This window comes from Salmo trutta, chromosome 2, assembly GCF_901001165.1.
Source record: "Salmo trutta chromosome 2, fSalTru1.1, whole genome shotgun sequence".
Classification (NCBI taxonomy): domain Eukaryota; kingdom Metazoa; phylum Chordata; class Actinopteri; order Salmoniformes; family Salmonidae; genus Salmo; species Salmo trutta.
This window is the reverse complement of record NC_042958.1, coordinates 6723399-6739943: the sequence shown is the minus strand read 5'-3', so window position 1 is coordinate 6739943 and position 16545 is coordinate 6723399. Positions and strand designations below refer to the sequence as shown.

General features: G+C 43.6%; 1 protein-coding gene across 4 annotated transcripts in view; it reads left to right on the top strand.

The window, feature by feature from the left end:
* The first annotated feature begins 271 nt into the window (after positions 1-271).
* The window catches only part of LOC115149475 (solute carrier family 12 member 7), a 104710-nt gene continuing 88436 nt past the window's right edge, over positions 272-16545 (top strand). For 2 of the 4 annotated variants that reach the window (XM_029692423.1, XM_029692395.1), the window contains exon 1: positions 273-562. In XM_029692423.1, coding sequence (XP_029548283.1) covers positions 409-562 — 154 coding nt within the window. In that variant the 5' untranslated portion in view covers positions 273-408. Of the gene's footprint in view, positions 563-16545 lie in introns of all 4 variants that reach the window. The other 2 variants (XM_029692389.1, XM_029692430.1) reach the window with 2 other exon arrangements.

Below are 16545 nucleotides of genomic sequence, written 5' to 3'. Positions count from 1 at the left end.
ACAGTATTTTGCTCATACAATATTTTTCTCATAGGGCCTGCATTTATTTATATCAAGTTATTCACGTTTCAATAAAAGTAGGGTGGATATAGCTGTTCTAATTTCCCAAAACATGACAAACAATACTTTGTGTTATATCAATTCATCAACATAGACATTAAACTGGTCTTTCATAACCAATTACCCAGTTGTGAATTCTATTTACCCCGGTCTGCGAGCCCCCCAGCCAATGAGAGAACACTAACGGATGGACACGCCTTGAGTGTAATCAATCGAAGGATTAGAGCGTCTCCTGTACATTATCATCCCGCTAGTCGACCCGACTGGGAGTTTCAATCTCAACGCCGGTTTCAGCCTGAAGCTTTTCTCCACGGTGAGAAGTGTCATAAGGGCAGACGCAGGAGGGACATGAGCGAGAGGTTTGTGGTCGTCCGTGTCGGTCAGGGTGACGAAGGGGTCAAAAATGATCCTGTACCTGAAAGCGGAGGGGCTGAAGGCGACTCCATAGACCCACACGATTCTGTTCCTATCCTCGAGTACAGTAGAGAGCCTAACAGATACGGTAAGATTTAGCCTGTCCCCGACTCCCGTTATTATCTAGTGGGAATTAGCTATGCATTTCACTTTGGGTTGTTTATGGTTACGTAACCCCGGGTGTCCTTACAGAACTTTATGTACGCTACTTCCCAGATACATTAGGCACGAGCTGAAATGAGCGTCTGTTTACCGTCCAGGGTACAGCACGCGCATAATTTACCTATTCGGTTTTCTGAGTGATCATAGCTAATTCAAGATATCACTAATTAGCCTACTTCTCCATGACATCAACGCTCTTTTTTGCTACATACGTGTTTCTGTTCTGCTTTTAATGCACAACTGTAGTTGATGATAGTCATAATGAATCATTTTGTCACATTTTAATATTATCATAGCAATTATGTATAACATTAGCTTGTCCTGTTTGCGTCTCACCTACCACACGTCAGGTGTTGCATGGCAACAGGTTGTAATGAAATTGTCACTCCTCTAAAATTAGACTGAAATGTCAAAAAGCATCACCAGGGATAATCATGTTGAAGAATAGATCATTTACAACCCTTACCCTATTTCAGCCAACAATTGTCCTCCTGAATATAGAAAACTGTTCTATAAGTGACCATATTCTCACAAATAAACTGCATCGCTACTCTAATTTTGGGAACCTATGCAATGTCTGGACACCTACAACCACTTGGATGTTAATGAGGAGGCTGTTTCCACTGTTTCTGAATATAGAAACAAAAGCAGTGAGTTCAGTATTTTAATTGGCTTTCCTGAGTGTATTTGGGGAGCGCCCAAGACTATTCAGAGTTATTGTGGCATGGGAAGCATGCTCATAGAGCCGTTATTAAAAGGGCAAGTTGGAACCTGGTTGGTGGTCATGTTTTTGATATGAAGACATTGACAGCCATGTAAATTAATTCAAACTGTCAAATGAAATGTCATGAAATGTCAAGAGAGAGAGAGAGAGAATGTGTGTGTTTGTTTCAGTGTGTGAAACACATATAGAATAGTTTGTTATTTCGGCTTGTATTTTCCAGTTCCCTTCTATTCGGGAATCTGTTTCCTCTATCTCCTTCCTTCAATAAACTTGATATTTTAATCAATGCTTTAATAATAGCTTCATTTCAACATTTAATCTATTCTAATGCATTTAGTGATAAGGGGTAAGTCTTTAAATCAAATCATCCTCTAAAGAAGATAGGATAATGATGGGTGGGGTAGGAGATAAGATGATACCTTGAAATCATTTATCTTCTTCTTTGATAGATCAGTGTTTTCCCACAATACACTGATGGTCTTCAGAGTTTCAGCCCACAAACCATAAGCCTATTTGGTAAAAAAATGTTTTTTTAATGTCCTAAAGAGTCGTTTGTTTTCCCTAGCACTCAATACAACAAAACAGAACCAGAACTTTTTTTGGGATCCTCAAAACATTTCAAGGAGTGTTGGTTAGTCCGTTGACATTGGAATTTGGAAATTTAGAAAATAGGTGTCTCTATACATTTTACATTTTAGTCATTTAGCAGACGCTCTTATCCAGAGCGACTTACAGTAGTGAATGCATACATTTCATACATTTTTTTCCCCGTACTGTTCGACCATGACCTCCTACCCCGTCGAGACCACCTACCCCGTCAAACACCACCTACCCCGTCAAACACCACCTACCCCGTCGAGACCACCTACCCCGTCGAGACCACCTACCCCGTCAAAGACTACCTACCCCGTCAAACACCACCTACCCCGTCGAGACCACCTACCCCGTCGAGACCACCTACCCCGTCAAAGACTACCTACCCCGTCAAACACCACCTACACCGTCGAGACCACCTACCCCGTCAAAGACCACCTTCCCCGTCAAAGACCACCTACCCCGTCCAGACCACCTACCCCGTCAAACACCACCTACCCCGTCGAAGACCACCTACCCCGTCAAGACCACCTACCCCGTCAAACACCACCTACCCCATCAAGACCACATACCCCGTCAAGACCACCTACCCCGTCAAACACCACCTACCCCGTCAAAGACCACCTACCCCGTCAAGACCACCTTCCCCGTCGAAGACTACCTACCCCGTCGAAGACCACCTACCCCGTCAAGACCACCTTCCCCGTCGAAGACCACCTACCCCGTCGAGACCACCTTCCCCGTCAAAGACCACCTACCCCGTCAAAGACCACCTTCCCCGTCAAGACCACCTTCCCGTTAAAGACTACCTACCCCGTCAAGACCATCTACCCCGTCAAGACCACCTACCCCGTTTAAGACCACCTACCCCGTCAAACACCATCTACCCCGTCAAAGACCACCTACCCCGTCAAGACCACCTACCCCGTCAAGACCACCTACCCCGTCAAACACCACCTACCCCGCCAAGACCACCTACCCCGTCAAGACCACCTTCCCCGTCAAAGACCACCTTCCCCGTCAAAGACCACCTTCCCCGTCGAAGACCACCTACCCCGTCAAAGACCACCTTCCCCGTCAAAGACCACCTTCCCCGTCAAAGACCACCTTCCCCGTCAAAGACCATCTACCCCGTCAAAGACCACCTTCCCCGTCAAAGACCACCTTCCCCGTCAAAGACAATTGCTTAAAACAACTGAACACTCTTGACCCCAATCTACTGTGGTAGAAAAAGGGTTTTGACCAGCAGTTGCAGATTATACAGCAGTTATCAATATACTTATTTTTATAGGGCTTCTTGAATAGAGATTTCAATGACTTTCTGGAATTAATAGATTTTAAATGGAATTGGCCCTAAGTGTCAACCCTGCTGGTCTTCTATTGAGCACTGCACATTGTGGTCCGCTGTAACTCAGTTGGTAGAGCTGGGTCCTCTGTAGCTCAGTTAGCGGAGCGGGGTGCTCTGTAGCTCAGTTAGCGGAGCGGGGTGCTCTGTAGCTCAGTTAGCGGAGCGGGGTGCTCTGTAGCTCAGTTAGCGGAGCGGGGTGCTCTGTAGCTCAGTTAGCGGAGCGGGGTGCTCTGTAGCTCAGTTAGAGGAGCGGGGTGCTCTGTAGCTCAGTTAGCGGAGCGGGGTGCTCTGTAGCTCAGTTAGTGGAGTGGGGTGCTAGCATGGATAGTAGGTTTGATTCCCAGGACCACCTGTACATAATGTTTTGTAAGTCAACTTACCTGGTAAAATAAGGGAACAATACATAAATTACTGTATGAGTCGCTTTTGGATAAAAGCATCTGCTAATTGGCATTATTATTATTTATTATTATTGTACATTAGGGACACATGCTACAGATGTCTGGGATGCCAGGCATTACAAAGGTTTTGATGAGGGCTCGCTGGTCTAGATAGATTACTTCTGACTCGTGGCTCAACACAGTCACTGTCATTAGACACGTGTTGAGTCACTTGTTTCACATAGCCTCCTGTAATTTATACACACTGTTGGCCCTGGCCATGGAGAGAGAGAGACAAGTCTTGAGTGTTTTGAAATAAACTTATTTTCCACAGACTGTGACTGTCTTCTCGTAGTAGCTGTGTCTCTCCTTCAGTTTTTCTTTTTCATATGTTTTTTTCCTCCACGGGGATGGCATTACAATAAATTTAAAATAAATATATTTATTTTATTTATTTTAAATTGTACCTTTTATTTAACTAGGCAAGTCAGTTAAAAACAAATTCTTATTTACAATGACGGCCTACCCCGAACAAACCCGGACGACGCTGGGCCAGTTGTGCGCCGCCCTATGGGACTCCCAATCACGGCCGGTTGTGATGCAGCCTTGATGTCAGGTTTCTATGTGATGATTTGCAATCTTCACAAGGGTGTCATGACGTTGCCCTCTTTGGACACTGTGAGCACCATCCCCCGACCTCTATACTTCTGACACCAGGCTCTGTAAGAGCGGTCGTAAATTCCTGCGAGGAGACCCTCTCCTCATGGCCACAATATGGAGAGAACAAAGGAGTTCTTCCACCTCACAGAACTGGAGAACCGAACAACATGTATGTTCTGGAGAAGGTATAAAAGATCGGTGAAGAATCCAGCTACGAACTGGTCCGTTTGGTACAATTTTGTGAAACTCATGAGAGACAATACCACCACATTACCATAATCATGTTTATAGAAGAGTCTCAGGTATGAGACTTACATCTAAATGGTTGTATAAAATGAATGAATAAGGAAGCTATTTGGGAGATGATGGGATGCTATGTAATGATGTTAATGTGAGAGAATTGTATTTCTGTTTAAAGTTTCACTAAGTCCATGGCACGTCCCCAGGGACACAGACAGGACCTGGCGTCATGAGACAGTCTTTTCTGCTCTTCCGAATAAAACCCCCACCTAGGTTTTCTATCCCCAGACTGAGCTTACCTCAATTACGAGATGGCTAAAGGTTGGAGACCATGCATTTCTCTTGATTAACTTTTAACCATACCACGTGGTTAAACTATTAGACTATCGATACCAACAGAATAAGAACAAGTCTTTCATATTAATTACTAGTCTGCAGCTAGGAATTTGGTATCTTTGAACGCGAAGACTGACAACCGCCGAAAACATCTATCTATAACGACATTTATGAATGTCACTCTGAACTACCCATTCTAACCAGGGCAGAGAGAAAGAGAGAGAGAGAGAGAGAGAGGGCGGACAGACTCTCCAACAGAAACAAACTTTTCAACAGAGATCCCGACGACACACTGAGCGTAAATATATATATTGATTGCAATTGTTCCGAATGAGTGAGCGTTCATGTGCAAAGGGTTAGCATTTCAATTGTTATAATTATCAACTCTAGTGTCTTCTCAGCTGACTCCAACCCCCTTTTGTCTAACAAGCCGCCATGCTGGTTTAGCCCACTAGGGTGCATTCCTCTATAATTTCTTTGTAAACATATCTACTGTTTGTTATGCATTTTATGTGAATTACCTAGTTAGTAAATAAATGATTTTAAGAAAATTGATGTATGGATGACTCATAGTGAAGACTGGGTTCGTGCAGATAACCAACAATTTACGACGTTTGGAATGAGACTGACGTGAGGTAAATAATTCATTAATTCGAAGACTAACTGATCAGATATTAAAATAATCTGATCAAAATAATTTGTAATCTGAATATTTTCCTTGGTGCCCCGACTTCCTAGTTAATTACAGTTGCATGATTAATCAGTTTAATTGCGTAATAATAATTACAGAGAGTTATTTGATAAGTATGTCTTCAGTTTTAATGATGCCAAAGACACGACAAGGGGGAAATCAATTTCGAAGCCACACATCTCGGTCAGCATTTGTTTCGGCTAAATGGCAGCTTCTAATGCAGGAACTAAATGTTCTGATCCACACATTTGAACACAGTGAGGATAAACATACAAACATGGATGGCACTTGAGTCAATCAGAGAACTGCTTCTCTAACAACAACAGTCTATCAGTTATGTTGCCTGAGGTGTCGGGTGTCTAAAAGATGTTGAGGGAGATACGTGGTGTCGGTGTCATGTCACACACGTCCCTATGTCTGGAGTATGTATAGGATTAGGCTACCCTGCTTTCTACACCCTGTCAAAAGTTGCTTGGTGTAGGATTGCAAAATGACGGGAACTTTCAATCAATTCCCTGGTTTTCCCGAAATCCCGGTTGTAATGTTCCCGGAATCAGGAGGGGATTGGCAGGAAATCTGTAATCCTCCAACCAGGATTTCTGGAATTTATTGAAAGTTCCAGAAATTTTACAACCTTACTTGGGTGCCGCTATTAACGCTCTGGATGTGTAACCGGAGGACCCCCCCCCCCCAATGTTTCTTTAGCCTACACAGATGTCCTCTTTTTGAAGATTTTCCAAACAGAAAGCTCAGTGGTTTGACTTTGAGGAATATTATCTCTAAGGTGATATGCTGTGAAGGTCACTAGGAAGTGACTGCCCCCCCCCCAGCCTTGTAGTTTTTGAACTTTTGTAATGTTTTTGAATAGTCTTCAATGGGCAAAAACAAGCTAAAAAAATAAAGGCATCTGGCAGGAGTAAATTCATCCACAAACACAAATATAATTATAATTATATTATATACAGTACCAGTCAAAAGTTTGAAGAACACCTGCTCTTTCCATGAAAGCTATGATCCCTTATTGATGTCACCTGTTAAATCCACTTCAATCAGTGTAGATGAAGGGGAGGAGACAGGTTAAAGAAGGATTTTTAAGCCTCAAAACAATTGAGACATGGATTGTGTCTGTGTGCCATTCAGAGGGTGAATGTGCAAGACAAAATATTTAAGTACCTTTGAACAGGGTATGGTAGTAGGTGCCAGGCGCACCAGTTTGTGTCAAGAACTGCAACTCTGCTGGGTTTTTCACGCTCAACAGTTTCCCATGTGTATCAATAATGGTCCACCCAAAGGACAACTGTGGGAAACATTGGCGTCAACATGGGCCAGCGTCCCTGTGGAACACTTTCGACACCTTGTAGAGTTCGAATTGAGGCTGTTTTGACACCGTTTTCAACACCTTGTAGAGTTCGAATTGAGGCTGTTTTGAGGGCAAAAAAGGGGGGGGGGGGTGTTCCTAATGTTTGGTATACTCAGTGTATGTCTTAAATTACTGTGTTTTCACAAATGCTTTGATGTAATTGTGAAGCCCATTCAAAAGATTAGGGGACGTGATACGCAAGCAAAGTGGAAGGGGTGGTTACTTTCACAGGGTATTGCCCATCACGCTCGCCTAATTCAAAATGAAGACCAAAATGCCAATTTTTGTTTTTATGAATTTGTACGAATTAGCTAATTCTATTGAACCAGGGCCTACCTGTGTTTAAAAAATAAAAAACTTTCCTCTAATCTGTTGATGATCAGATACTTCTGTTACAAATTGTAAAATGTCTCTGATGCTGCTGCGTGTGCTGCCGCGTTGTCTTGCCATCGATGACACAGACTGTGACATATTTCATGATCCACTCATGTCAACATCTCTGCTCATTAATGGTGGGGTAGGCTAGATAAATAAACAGAATAGGCCTAATTTAAAAGAACAGTGATGAAGGAAATTAAATATGCTGGGCAGAGCATGCCCAGAGCTCATGGCTGAGTGCCACTGGAATGAAATTGGAACAAAAATCAGAGCAAAATTTGATCGAAAGATAAGACCAACACTCCATTTAAAAAAAAAATAATCCACTCCAGCCAAATTATGCAAGCTCCATTCCTCACTCCACTCTGCTCATATTCGCTTAACAAGTGACAAGTGGTCTGTGAGAACTGCAGTTGATTATCCAGATCCTTTCTCAAATGTCACCACACACATGGTATTGACTCAGCTGTCCACTTGACACGGAAGAAATGAAACTTTCTTCCATTTTGTAACAGTAGTCACATACGTGGAGAATTTAGTGTTCTCTGAATGGAACATTGGCATGCGTTCTATCCTGAGCTAGAGAGGGAGGGAACAGAGATGTGAAATCCATTTAAAGCCCAGAGTCACTTCCTTTTGCTTAGTGGTTCCCAAACTGTGAGGGGCATGAGTGGTCGGGGGGGGGGACTGGGTAGTGAATCATCAGTTCCTCTTGTCACGTTAGTCATTGAATACCTTAGAGAGCTATTTATAACTTGTCAGAAATGTCCAGATCACCGAGCCCATGTCCAGACCACCGAGACCATGTCCAGACCACCGAGCCCATGTCCAGACCACCGAGCCCATGTCCAGACCACCGAGCCCATGTCCTGGCCACCGAGCCCATGTCCAGACCACCGAGCCCATGTCCAGAACACCGAGCCCATGTCCAGATCACCGAGCCCATGTCCAGACCACCGAGCCCATGTCCAGAACACCGAGCCCATGTCCAGAACACCGAGCCCATGTCCAGACCACCGAGCCCATGTCCAGAACACCGAGCCCATGTCCTGACCACCGTGCCCATGTCCTGATCACCGTGCCCATGTCCTGATCACCGAGCCCATGTCCAGATCACCGAGCCCATGTCCAGACCACCGAGCCCATGTCCAGACCACCGAGCCCATATCCAGACCACCGAGCCCATGTCCAGAACACCGAGCCCATATCCAGACCACCGAGCCCATGTCCAGAACACCGAGCCCATATCCAGACCACCGAGCCCATGTCCAGAACACCGAGCCCATGTCCAGACCACCGAGCCCATGTCCAGACCACCGAGCCCATGTCAGTTGTTTTTTTTAATTTAAGATTTTTTTAGCCCAGAGATATTGTTGTCATTTTTTTGGTCACTCAAATATCACATGAATACACATTATACATGGCAAAATGTATAGAATTGCAAGAAAACTAGCTTTAAAACTGCAAAATTGTCTTTGCAGCCCATGACAATGTGTAGAATTGCAGGAAATAAGCTTTAAACCTGCAAAATCCTTTAGTAGTGGTGCTTTCGCCCAACGCAGGGAGTTGCCAGCAGTGTATTTCCTGTCATGGCCAGAGGGTGCCAGCAATGTGCCACCATTAATCTCAAACCCTGCTCTGTTTGAGTCCGCTGTGCTGGTTATGTTATGTGCTAACTGACATGCTGCTGTCACAGCATGTACTGTCTGTTTGTGTTGTCAGGGCAAGGATCCTCTTCCCCAGTATCAACACAGTGATTGACTTGGCCTGTAATCTTCTCAGTGGGGCAGGCAGGAAGGGTAAATAAACATTGAGAAAGCTGAACCTATAGCCATGATTCACTGTCCCTGGGCTGTATGTTGTAATGTGGATCCATATAGTCATGTCTCACTGTCCTTGAACTGAATGTTGGGATGTGGATCCATATAGTCATGTCTCACTGTCCTTGAACTGAATGTTGGGATGTGGATCCATATAGTCATGTCTCACTGTCCTTGAACTGTATGTTGGGATGTGGATCCATTAGAAACCCTATCTGTTTGTGTTTCTGATGTTTCGCCATGGCTCGATATTTTCTATTCCGGCCTGCGCAAGCAATGTGATACAATCTGCTCTTCCAGGAATTGGCAGTAGATAGGATTCTTAGTTCTTACTCTAAAGGTAGGAACTTTATCTTGAAGTCCCATCCCCTACACTTTTTTCCCCTCCATCCCATGCATAGCCATACCGCATCAATCATTTCTGGTATGCTGTTTACCTTAGCCTAGAAACCACCTACTCTACCTAATTAGCACTTTTACTGTATTGACCAGGGCTCACTTGGAAAATACATGTAAATCTCATGTAAATCTCAAATACATGAATTCAAATCTCTATAGAATTGTTACCAGAGAGCAGGAGCAATTCCTAGTTCATTTAAAACACATATCAACATGTTGCAAAACAAGTCATTGATAGCTTGCATGATAGCATGCGCTGCCTTTTTAAAGGAGACTGTCATGCAGGTGCCACATAATATTGTTAATACAAAAGTTATAAAATATCTTAGGAAACACGCCTTACAGAGTTACTTGTTGACCTTCATGGAAAGATGGCATGATGTGACCTGAACACCTCACTGTTTAACCTTTTGGTGACCTTTGGCCCAGGTTAATTGTTTTCCAAAGCATTGTAGAATGTTTGTTTCCCAGGTATTATCCAATATCCACCTTGATTGCTTTTCCTTACCCGCCAAACCCCGCTGGAATGACTTCAGAATTCGAAGAGGGATTCTCTGCGTACACAAACAGAATCCTTCATGATTAGACATTCCTGTTGTCTCTCCAAGATCGCTCGGATATGATCTCCCTCACTACCCCTCAGGCTGTGGCAGAGTGTGGGAACTTTGGATGTCTGGAGCTCTAGCACTCAACACAACCTTGGGTAGTCTGCATGCTATGATACAGTCAATTCCCACAGTGGACATTGAGTCATCTGTGGATCTGAGAGGATCTGTTCAGGCTTTCTCAGCATTATCAGACATGGATGTGGATGCATATGCATGTGACCTTGTACTGGTGGAAAACACAGCAAAGCATTGGTTATTTTCTGCCCACTTTCATGGCCTAGTCTAACTCCCAGATGTGTTATTTACCTGGGTAGCTACAGAACTGCTGAGTGACTGAGGAATCTTCCCAGAAGAGGAGGGATATTATCCATTTCTGAACACACTTGACAGAGCCTGTCTGCTTAATGCAATTTGCAATCACTGATTCCCAGAACCTGGATCAGACAAGCTGAACAGATCAATGTTCAGTCGATATTCTACATGCTAGAACCAAAGATGGGAAAAACTTTGCATTACCTGCATACACAGCAGCTACAACTGCTTTACAACGGACAAGTAGTTTGAGGTAACACCAAGCACATGGACAGATTCTCTTTCATCGTGTTGTGGCTAGCTGAATACCTGAAGAAACACAATAACAGGACCCTGAGTGGCCAATGTGTACAGTTCCCTTTTGTGTGATTACTTTTTATATCCTAGAAACGGACATGGGCTGCTGCTTGATATACAAGCGAAAGTGCGGCTCTTGAGGGAAACCCTTCCCCTAACATTTACTGTTGACATCCGGAGGCCGCATGTTTTTGAGCCAGATTGATCCTGCTAAACATCGGTGATGTCATTCTGAGAAGGGGGTAGGGATTGTATTCGACTCAGCTGTGAGAGAACAGGGCAGCTGTGTCCTTGTAGCCAGAACACTCTCCATCGGCCCGCTTTGGGGCTTATACTGGTCTAGGGCTGTTATTCTGCCTGTGGAGGAAAGGGCAGTCAAAATACTGAAATGATTTAACAGTAACACAGTACTTTGTGCTGTGGTCATTGATGTTCTCTGTGAAGTGACAGATCCCATGGCTTCACACACAGAAACCTAGGTCGAAAAAAATACAGGTTAAGACAACATAATAATTCTATGCGACAGCGTTGGGAAATAAACACATTAATTGGACCAGTGCTGTTGGTGATTCTACAGGATTAGCATTGAAAACGCGACCAGCTGTCAGGGCATTTTTATTTATTTATTTATTTATTTCACCTTTATTTAACCAGGTAGGCAAGTTGAGAACAAGTTCTCATTTACAATTGCGACCTGGCCAAGATAAAGCAAAGCAGTTCGACAACATACAACAACACAGAGTTACACATGGAGTAAAACAACATACAATCAATGATGCAGTATAAAAAAATAAGACTATATACAATGTGAGCAAATGATGTGAGAAGGGAGGTAAAGGCAAAAAATGCCATGGTGGCAAAGTAAATAAAGTATGGCAAGAAAAAACACTGGAATGGTAGATTTGTAGTTTGAAGAAAGTTCAAAGTTAAAATATAAATAATATGGTGCAAAGGAGCAAAATAAATAAAATAAATAAATACAGTAGGGGAAGAGGTAGTAGTTTGGGCTAAATTATAGATGGGCTAATCCAGGCCCTGCAGTGCCTGGCTCCACACCTACTCCCCAGGCGCTCTCTTTTGATGACTTCTGTAACCGTAATAGCCTTGGTTTCATGCATGTTAACATTAGAAGCCTCCTCCCGAAGTTTGTTTTATTCACTGCTTTAGCACACTCTGCCAACCCGGATGTCCTAGCTGTGTCTGAATCTTGGCTTAGGAAGTCCACCAAAAACTGTGAAATCTTCATCCCTAACTACAACGTTTTCAGACAAGATAGAACAACCAAAGGGGGCGGTGTTGCAATCTACTGCAGAGATAGCCTGCAGAGTTCTGTCCTGCTATCCAGGTCTGTACCCAAACAATTTGAACTTCTACTTTTAAAAATCCACCTCTCCAAAAACAAGTCTCTCACCGTTGCCGCCTGCTATAGACCCCCCTCGGCCCCTAGCTGTGCTCTGGACACCATATGTGAACTGATTGCCCCCCATCTATCTTCAGAGCTCGTGCTACTAGGCGACCTAAACTGGGACATGCTTAACACCCCAGCCATTCTACAATCCAAGCTTGATGCCCTCAATCTCACACAAATTATTAATGAACCCACCAGGTACAACCCCAAAGCCGCAAACACTGGCACCCTCATAGATATCATCCTAACCAATGTGCCCTCTAATTACACCTCTGCTGTTTTCAACCAAGATCTCAGCGATCACTGCCTCATTGCCTGCACCCGTAATGGGTCAGCGGTCAAACGACCTCCACTCATCACTGTCAAACGCTCCCTGAAACATTTCAATGAGCAAGCCTTTCTAATCGACCTGGCCCTGGTATCCTGGAAGGATATTGACCTCATCCCGTCAGTAGAGGATGCCTGGTTATTTTTTTTAAATGCCTTCCTCTCCATCTTAAATAAGCATGCCCCTTTCAAGAAATTTAGAACCAGGAACAGATATAGCCCTTGGTTCTCCCCAGACCTGACTGCCCTTAACCAACACAAAAATATCCTGTGGCGTTCTGCATTAGCATCGAACTGCCCCCGCGATATGCAACTTTTTAGGGAAGTTAGAAACCAATACACACAGGCAGTTAGAAACGCCAAGGCTAGCTTTTTCAAACAGAAATTTGCTTCGTGCAACTCCAACTCTAAAAAGTTCTGGGACATTGTAAAGTCCATGGAGAATAAGAACACCTCCTCCCAACTGCCCACTGCACTGAGGATAGGAAACTCTGTCACCACCGATAAGCCCACTATAATTGAGAATTTCAATAAGCACTTTTCTACGGCTGGCCATGCTTTCCACCTAACTACCCCTACTGCATTCAACAGCACTGCACCCCCCACAGCTACTCGCCCAAGCCTCCCCCATTTCTCCTTCTCCCAAATCCATTCAGCTGATGTTCTGAAAGAGCTGCAAAATCTGGACCCCTACAAATCAGCTGGGCTTGACAATCTGGACCCTTTCTTTCTAAAATTATCTGCCGAAATTATTGCAACCCCTATTACTAGCCTGTTCAACCTCTCTTTCGTGTCGTCTGAGATTCCCATAGATTGGAAAGCAGCTGCTGTCATCCCCCTCTTCAAAGGAGGTGACACTCTTGACCCAAATTGCTACAGACCTATATCCATCCTACCCTGCCTTTCTAAGGTCTTCGAAAGCCAAGTCAACAAACAGATTACCGACTATTTCGAATCCCACCGCACCCTCTCCGCTATGCAATCTGGTTTCAGAGCTGGTCATGGGTGCACCTCAGCCACGCTCAAGGTCCTAAACGACATCGTAACCGCCATCGATAAGAAACAATACTGTGCTGCCGTATTCATTGACCTGGCCAAAGCTTTTGACTCTGTTAATCACCACATCCTCATCGGCAGACTTAGTAGCCTTGGTTTCTCAAACGATTGCGTTGCCTGGTTCACCAACTACTTCTCTGACAGAGTTCAGTGTGTCAAATCGGAGGGCCTACTGTCTGGACCTCTGGCAGTCTCTATGGGGGTACCACAGGGTTCAATTCTTGGGCCAACTCTTTTCTCTGTATACATAAATGATGTCGCTCTTGCTGCTGGTGAATCTCTGATCCACCTCTACGCAGACGACACCATTCTGTATACTTCTGGCCCTTCTTTGGACACTGTGTTAACAACCCTCCAGACGAGCTTCAATGCCATTCAACTCTCCTTCCGTGGTCTCCAACTGCTCCTAAACACAAGTAAAACTAAATGCATGCTCTTCAACCGATCGCTGCCTGCACCTGCCCGCCCATCCAGCATAACTTCTCTGGACGGTTCTAACTTAGAATTTGTGGACAACTACAAATACCTAGGTGTCTGGTTAGACTGTAAACTCTCCTTCCAGACTCACATCAATCATCTCCAATCCAAAGTGAAATCTAGAATTGGCTTCCTATTTCGCAACAAAGCATCCTTCACTCATGCTGCCAAACATACCCTCGTAAAACTGACCATCCTACCAATCCTCGACTTCGGCGATGTCATTTACCAAATAGCCTCCAATACCCTACTCAACAAGCTGGATGCAGTCTATCACAGTGCCATCCGTTTTGTCACCAAAGCCCCATATACAACCCACCACTGCGACCTGTATGCTCTCGTTGGCTGGCCTTCACTTCATAATCGTCGCCAAACACATTGGCTCCAGGTCATCTACAAGACCCTGCTAGGTAAAGTCCCCCCTTATCTCCGCTCACTGGTCACCATAGCAGCACCCACCTGTAGCACGCGCTCCAGCAGGTATATCTCTCTGGTCACCCCTAAAGCCAACTCCTCCTTTGGTCGTCTCTCCTTCCAGTTCTCAGCTGCCAATGACTGGAACGAACTACAAAAATCTCTAAAACTGGAAACACTTATCTCCCTCAGTAGCTTTAAGCACCAGCTGTCAGAGCAGCTCACAGATCTCTGCACCTGTACATAGCCCATCTTTAATTTAGCCCAAACTACTACCTCTTCCCCTACTGTATTTATTTATTTTATTTATTTTGCTCCTTTGCACCATATTATTTATATTTTAACTTTTAACTTTCTTCAAACTACAAATCTACCATTCCAGTGTTTTTCTTGCCATACTTTATTTACTTTGCCACCATGGCATTTTTTTGCCTTTACCTCCCTTATCTCACATCATTTGCTCACATTGTATATAGTCTTATTTTTTTCTACTGCATCATTGATTGTATGTTGTTTTACTCCATGTGTAACTCTGTGTTTTTGTATGTTGTCGAACTGCTTTGCTTTATCTTGGCCAGGTCGCAATTGTAAATGAGAACTTGTTCTCAACTTGCCTACCTGGTTAAATAAAGGTGAAATAAAATAAATAAAATAAAAACAGGTGCAGTGATCTGTGAGCTGCTCTGACAGCTGGTGCTTAAAGCTAGTGAGGGATCAAGTAATACAGTGGCTGTTGATAATTTGAAAAACTTTTAATGGAATAGAATGACCGTAAAACAGTTATACTATGTGTTTATTGAGAAGATAACAACTGAAATTCACTACGATTTGTGTTTTGACGTCAAACTGCTAATATTCACTTCCAGTCATTGGTCCAATGAATTAGTTTATTTTCGAACGCTTCTGCATGGAATTATTACGTTGTCTTGACCATTATCTTTAAAGGCCGTGGAGTCAGAATCACATGGTTACACTATCAAAACCTTTCAGGCGCCATGGGGGAGAGGGTGTCTGTTCGTCACAGCCTGAAGGGGCTGTCTGGGTGACAGTGCCAACCCGTCTGAATCACACTTGAGTGATAAGCAGGACGAATACAGTTTTACTGGCGGTTACCCCTCTCACTGGGACTGATAACTGCACATAGACAGGAAAACTGAAATCTGTTTTACCTCATTTTTACCAGCATGTCACCTGTGCAAATATAAACAACTCTTGATCACCTTCACTCCACACAAAGCGAGGCATACAAAGCTCTCTCCAGCCCTCCATTTGGCAAATCTGACCATAACTCTATTCTCCTGATTCCTGCTTACAAGCAAAAAGTCAAACAGGAAGTACCAGTGACTCCCTCAATATAGAAGTGGTCCGATGAAGCGGATACTGAACTATAGGACTGTTTTTCTAGCACAGACTGAAATACAGTGCATCTGGAAAGTATTCAGACCCCTTAACTTTTTACACATTTTGTTACGTTACAACCTTATTCTAAAATGGATTAAGTCGTTTTTTTCCCCCTCATCAATCTACACACAATACCCCATAATAACAAAGCAAAAACTGTTTTTTTCCCCCCACATTTATAAAAAAATAAACATCTGAAATTACATTTACAGAAGCATTCATACCTTTTACTCAGTACTTTGTTGAAGCACCTTTGGCAGCGATTACAGCCTCGAGTCTTCTTGGGTATGACGCTACAAGCTTGGGACACCTGTATTTGGGGAGTTTCTACCATTCTTCTCTGCAGATCTTCTCAAGCTCTGTCAAGTTGGATGGGGAGCGTTGCTGCGAAGCTATTTTCAGGTCTCTCCAGAGTAGAGGTCGACTGATTTATGATTTTTCAATGCCGATACCGATTTATTGGAGGACCAAAAAAAGCCGATACCAATTAATCTGCCAATGTTTTATTTTTGTTTGTAATAATGCCAATTACAACAATACTGAATGAACAACAAACACTTTTATTTTAACTTAATATAATACATAAATAAAATCAATTTAGTCTCAAATAAATAATGAAACATATTCAATTTGGTTTAAATAATGCAAAAACACAGTGTTGGAGAAGAAAGTAAAAGTG